The 6,787-nt window shown below is 50.3% G+C and overlaps 1 protein-coding gene across 1 annotated transcript in view; it reads right to left on the reverse strand.

Annotated features, from left to right (window-relative positions):
* LOC122544771 (A disintegrin and metalloproteinase with thrombospondin motifs 5-like) overlaps positions 1–6,787 on the reverse strand; it is a 38,423-nt gene that overhangs the window by 30,046 nt on the left and 1,590 nt on the right. The window contains exon 2 of the mRNA XM_043684097.1: positions 1,042–1,174. Within this exon, the coding sequence (XP_043540032.1) occupies positions 1,042–1,174 (133 nt within the window). The remainder of the gene's footprint in view (positions 1–1,041; positions 1,175–6,787) is intronic.

The raw sequence follows: 6,787 nt of genomic DNA on the forward strand, positions 1-6,787 counted from the left end.
AAGCTCCCTCTGCACTGTCCCCATCAAACACTCCCAGGACAGGGACAGCACGGGGTTAGGTACAGAGTAAAGCTCCCTCTACACTGTCCCCATCAAACCCTCCCAGGAGAGGGACAGCACGGGGTTAGATACAGAGTAAAGCTCCCTCTACACTGTCCCCCATCAAACACTCCCAGGACAGCGACAGCACGGGGTTAGATACAGAGTAAATCTCCCTCTACACTGTCCCCCATCAAACACTGACAGGACAGGGACAGCGCGGGGTTAGATACAGAGTAAAGCTCCCTCTACACTGTCCCCCATCAAACACTCCCAGGACAGGGACAGCACGGGTTTAGGTACAGAGTAAAACTCCCTCTACACTGTCCCCCATCAAACACTCCCAGGACAGCGACAGCACAGGGTTAGATACAGAGTAAAGCGCCCTCTACGCTGTCCACCCATCAAACACTCCTCTGACAGAGACAGCACAGGGCTAGATACAGTGTAAAGCTCCCTCTACACTGTCCCCCATCAAACACTCCCAGGACAGGGACAGCGCGGGGTTAGATACAGAGTAAAGCTCCCTCTACACTGTCCCCCATCAAACACTCCCAGGACTGGGACAGCACAGGGTTAGATACAGAGTAAAGCTCCCTCTGCACTGTCCCCCATCAAACACTTACAGGACAGGGACAGCACTGGGTTAGATACAGAGTAAAGCTCCTTCTACACTGTCCCACATCAAACCCTCCCAGGACAGGGACAGCACAGGGTTAGATACAGAGTAAAGCTCTCTCTACAGTGTCCTGCATCAAACACTCCCAGGACAGGGACAGCACGGGGTTAGATACAGAGTAAAGCTCCCTCTACACTGTCCCCCATCAAATACTCCCCTGACAGGGACAGCACGGGGTTAGATACAAAGTAAAGCTGCCTCTACACTGTCCCCCCATCAAACACTCCCAGGGACAGGGACAGTACAGTGTTAGTTGAAAAGTAATGTCAGGAACAGTACATGGTTAGTTCATCAGGAATGAATCCTTTGCGGCAGTGGATTACCAATTTCGTGAGCTATGGTGAAGGCACTCTGGAGTCCAATGTCTTGGATGACTGCGCAGTTGAGGTTAGTCTCACAAACAGTTCCAATGTGAGCCAGGCCCAGGGACTCACAGAAATGTTCCTGGCACAGGTTCTGTTGGGTGATAGAAAATGTTTATTTCACTCCTGAAAGAAAAGATTGTTGCAAAGGAATATGCACCTGAGAGGCAGAGAGACAGAGACAGAGGACTGAGAGGCACCAGCCAGTGTACAGATATCTCCCTGAGAGAGAGAGAGGGGACTGAGAGACACCAGTCAGTGTACAGATATCTCCCTGAGAGAGAGAGAGGGACTGAGAGTCAGTGTACAGATATCTCCCTGAGAGAGAGAGAGGGACTGAGAGTCAGTGTACATATATCTGAGACTGTTTCGGGCCCATTCCGAACCCTTACCACCAGGTTTTCTGCCTTTTGTTTTTCTTATCTCCTGCCAGTCCGACTCCACGTCACCCTGTTCTGAGCCAACGTTCTCTCTCACTGTTGCATTGTTCTATCCTTTACCCACAATACTACCTCTCCCCTCCTCCTCCTTTCCCATTGGTCCGTCTTTGTGAAATCATTCATATCCTGACATGTTGGTGACCACGCAGCCATGTCTCTGTATTCACAACAAAATTACAATCATTATATCCAATTTTAACCTTTGTGCGTCACCCTTAGCTTTATTTTGCGCTGTTGACTAGCAGGAGGCTGGAAGACCACAGCAGACCAGGCAGCATCAGGAAGTGGAGAAGTCAACGTTTTGGCTGTAACCCGACAAGTTGACTTCTCCACCTCCTGATGCTGCCTGGTCTGCTGTGGTCTTCCAGCCTCCTGCTAGTCTACCTCGGATTCCGGCATCTGCAGTTTCTTTGTCTCTCGTTTAGTTTGCACTGTGACGTTGAGTTGTTTCTTACCTGTCTTTGTGCCACTTACGCCTCTTTCCTTGCTCCCCTTTGTTTTTACCCTTGGATTATTCCTGCTCCGTCCGCCTACTTGCGTTCCCAGCTCCCTGCCGTTCTAGTTTAACCCTTCACCGCCAAAGCACGTCCCTCGGACACAGTGGGGCTGGTCTGGTTCAGCCTGCAGTCAACCCACCTACCCCAGACCCAATCTCTTTGAAACTTCATTCGCGGGATGAGGGTGTCACTGTCCCGGTCAGCATTTATTGTCCATCCCTAATTGCCCAGAGGGCAGTTCAGAGTCAACCACGTTGCTGTGGGTCTGTAGTCACGTGTAGGCCAGACCCAGGTAAGAACAGCAATTTCCTTCCCTAACAGATATCGATGAACCTGACCAATAATTGGCAATAGATTCATGATTGTCAGTTGTCTCTTAAGCCCAGACTTTTACCGAGTACACAATCCACTGCATGCCGTGGCAGGATTTGAACCCAGGTCCCCATATCTGGATTAACAGTCCAGAGGTAATACCACTGCCCTATAATCTGACACATGAATACAGCCAAGGAATCCGAAACACTTCCTCTCACTCTCTCCCTCCAGCCACATATTGGTCTGGTATAATGTTATTTTTACACTTGCTGGTACGTGGCACTGACACTAATCCTGAGATTGCTACGTTGGAGATCCTGCTTGCTAATTTACCTTCTCACTCCCTGTTTTCTGGTGGTCGGACCACATCTATTCGTTTTAACCCATGCCGCCAGTACCTCTGGTTTCGGTATGTTCCTGCAGACACTGAGAGATACCTTATACCCTGGCACAAGGCAGCAGTATACACTCCTAAAGTCCTTTTTGCAGTCTGTTCCCTTACTACTAAATCACCCATGGCTGTAACCTGGCTATTCTTATTCCATTTATTCTTCCTGCCTCTGCTACTTAACCCTTGATGATCCCCTCCCTCCCCCACAAAGTTGTCCAAAAAGGTAAGTCTGTCAAAAAGGGACAGAGCCCAGGAGACTCCTGTACATCTGGTCCTCCTCGAAACCATCAGCCTGTTTGATCGCTACGTAGGGAATAATGAGTGCCGAAGAGTGTGGCGCTGGAAAAGCGCACCCGGCCGGGCAGCATCCGAGGAACAGGAAAGTCAACTCTTCGGGCATAAGCCCTTCATCAGGAATGAGGCTTGGGGGCCAAGGGGCTGAGAGATAAATGTAAGGGAGTGGGTGGGAATGGTGGGGGGGGAAGGTAACTGGGCAGGCGATAGGTAGATGAAGGCGAGGGGGGGCAAAGGTGATAGGTCGGAGAGGATGGTGGAGCGGATAGGTGGGAAGGAAGATGGACAGGACAAGAGGGCAGTGCTGAGTTGGAAGGTTGGGTCGGGGATAATGTAGGTGGGGGAGGAGAGATGAGGAAACTGGTGAGATCCACATTGATACCGAGTGGTTCCCGAAACGGAAGATGAAGCGTTGTTCCTTCAGGCGTTGGGTGGTTGGGGTGTAACGATGGAGGAGTCCCAGGACCTGCATGTCCTTGGCGGAGTGGGAGGGGGAGAGGGAGTTGAAGTAGTCAGCCACAGGGCGGTGGAGTTGTTTAGTGCGTGTGTCCCAGAGATGTTCCCTGAAATGTTCCGCAAGTTGCTGTCCTGTCTCCCTAATGTAGTGGAGACCCACATCGGAAGTAACGGATACAGGAGATGACGGGTGTGGAAATTCAGGTAAATCTCTGTCGGATGTGGAAGGGAGTAACCGCCTCACTCAAAGTGATGTCCTTGGAGAGAGGGAACTAAGAGACATCGGTCAGTGTGCAGCTGTTTCCCTGAGAGAGACAGGGGACTGAGACACCCCAGTCAGTGTACACATATCTCCCTGAGAAAGAGGGGACTGAGAGACACCAGTCAGTGTACAGATATCTCCCTGATAGAGAGAGAGGGGACTGAAAGACACCAGTCAGTGTTCAGATATCTCCCTGAGAGAGAGGGGACTGAGAGACACCAGTCAGTGTACATATATCTCCCTGAGAGAGAGGGGACTGAGAGACACCAGTCAGTGTACAGATGTCTCTCTTAGAGAGAGAGGGGGACTGAGAGACGCCAGTCAGTGTACAGATATCTCCCTGATAGAGAGAGAGGGGACTGAGAGACACCAGTCAGTGTTCAGATATCTCCCCGAGAGAGAGAGGGGACTGAGAGACAACAGTCAGTGTATAGATATCTCCCTGAGAGAGAGGGGGGACTGAGAGACACCAGTCAGTGTACAGATATCTTTCTGAGAGAGAGAGGGGGGACTGAGAGACACCAGTCAGTGTACAGATATCTTCCTGATAGAGAGAGAGGGACTGAGAGACACCAGTCAGTGTTCAGATATCTCCCTGTTAAAGAGAGAGGGGACTGAGAGACACCAGTCAGTGTACAGATATTTCCCTGAGAGAGAGAGGGACTGAGAGACACCAGTCAGTGTACAGATATCTCCCCAAGGGAGAGAGGGGACTTAGAGACAACAGTCAGTGTGCAGATATCTCCCTGAGAGAGAGAGGGGACTGAGAGACACCAGTCAATGTACTGATATCTCCCGGAGAGAGAGAGGGACTGAGCGACACCAATCAGTGTACAGATATCTCCCGGAGAGAGTGAGGGACTGAGAGACACCAGTCAGTGTACAGATAACTCCCTGATAGAGAGAGAATGGACTGAGAGACACCAGTCAGTGTACAGATATCTCCCGGAGAGAGAGAGGGACTGAGAGACACCAGTCAGTGTACAGATATCTCCCGGAGAGAGAGAGGGACTAAGAGACACTAGTCAGTGTACAGATATCTCCCCAAGGGAGAGAGGGGACTGAGAGACACCAGTCAGTGTGCAGATATCTCCCCGAAAGAGAGAGGGGACTGAGAGACGCCAGTCAATGTACAGATATCTCCCTGAGAGAGTGAGGGACTGAGAGACACCAGTCAGTGTACAGATAACTCCCTGATAGAGAGAGAGGGGACTGAGAGACACCAGTCAGTGCACAGATATCTCCCTGAGAGAGAGAGAGGGACTGGGAGACACCAGTCACTGTACAGATATCTCCCTGAGAGAGAGAGGGAGAGAGAGAGAGGGACTGAGAGACTCCAGTCAGTGTACAGATATCTCCCTGAGAGAGAGAGGGGACTGAGAGACACCAGTCAGTGTACAGATAACTCCCTGAGAGAGAGAGGGGACTGAGAGACACCAGTCAGTGCACAGATATCTCCCTGAGAGAGAGAGAGGGACTGGGAGACACCAGTCATTGTACAGATATCTCCCTGAGAGAGAGAGGGACTGAGAGACAGCAGTCAGTGTACAGATATCTCCCTGATAGAGAGAGAGAGGGTCTGAGAGTCACCAGTCAGTGTACATATACCTCCGTGAGGGAGAGAGGGACTGGGAGACACCAGTCAGTGTACAGATATCTCCCTGAGAGAGAGAGAGGGAGAGAGAGAGGGACTGAGAGACACCAGGCAGTGTACAGATATCACCCTGACAGAGAGAGGGGACTGAGAGACACCAGTCAGTGTACAGTTATCTCCCTGTGTGAGAGAGCGAGTGTAAGAATCCAGGTCAGCTGCAGCTGATCTCTCAGGTTGTTTTAGATTATATTAGATTCCCACAGTGTGGAAACAGGCCCTTCGACCCAACAAGTGCACACCGACCCTCTGAAGAGTAACCCACCCAGATCCATTTCCCTCTGAATGATGTACCTCACATTATGGGTAATTTAGCACGGCGAATCCACCCTGACCCACACACGTTTCAACTGTGGGAGGAAACCGGAGCACCCGGAGGAAACCCACGCAGACACGGGGAGAATGTGCAAACGCCACACAGACAGCCGCCCCCCGAGACTGAAATCGAACCTGGGACTCTCGCGCTGTGAGGCACCAACTAATCAGGCCACCATAGCCTGATTAGTTGTTTCCCTGGGATCGTAGTGTGCCCCAAGCGTTAGTTCACTGTCAGGGGCATGATGGCTGGTTCACAATTTAACGAGAACTGGGGCCAATCATGACTCTTTTCTCAAGTTTCACAACTCCCTGGGGTGACTTTGATGTCTAGTGTGTGCTTCGACGAGTTTAATTTGGCCAGATCTTGTTCACAGTTCAGTAACAGTCAGACTGCAAGAGAAAAATTGAGCGATGGGTCGATAAGGACCAGCCAGGAGAACATCAAGGAGAGAGAGATACCAACAGATTTTAATAGGAGATGGGGGACAGTGGCATTAGGAACAGAGGATAGAGCGACACATGGAGAAAGCAATGGATGGATGGAAATAGAGAGATTATAAAACAGAGAGATCAAGTGAGGTAGATGGAGTGATATAGAAGGTTACACTGAGTCTACAGAGCTCTGTGATTATGTATGATCCAGTGAGGCTATATTCAGGGTGATGATGTGCCATCATGAGAGCCTTTGTGAGTGTCTGGTATGTTTGTTGGTACAACAGTGCGAGTGAATATATTAAACTGAGGATACCTTGTAGTGTGCACGGTGTTTGTGTGTCAGTGCGAGTGTGGATGTGTCTATAAGTGCATGTGTAAACATATGGAATGAGTCCATGCATCTGTGTGTCAGTCTGAGTGAATGAAGCTGTCAGGGCATCTGTGGGACTGTGTATGAATGTGATTGTGAGAATGTGCTAATTTGTGTGTGTGAGCAAGTGTCAATGTGTATTTATTTCAGTCTGTGAGTGCTTTCAGTGTTTTAGTGCGTGTGTGTAAGTATAGGTGTGAGAGTGCCTAACTGTCTGTGTGCGTAGGTGGGTCAGTGAGTGGTTTCGTGTGTGAGTGTGCAAGTATATGAGTGTGGGT

The sequence above is a fragment of the Chiloscyllium plagiosum genome, chromosome 51 (genome assembly GCF_004010195.1).
Source record: "Chiloscyllium plagiosum isolate BGI_BamShark_2017 chromosome 51, ASM401019v2, whole genome shotgun sequence".
Lineage (NCBI taxonomy): Eukaryota > Metazoa > Chordata > Chondrichthyes > Orectolobiformes > Hemiscylliidae > Chiloscyllium > Chiloscyllium plagiosum.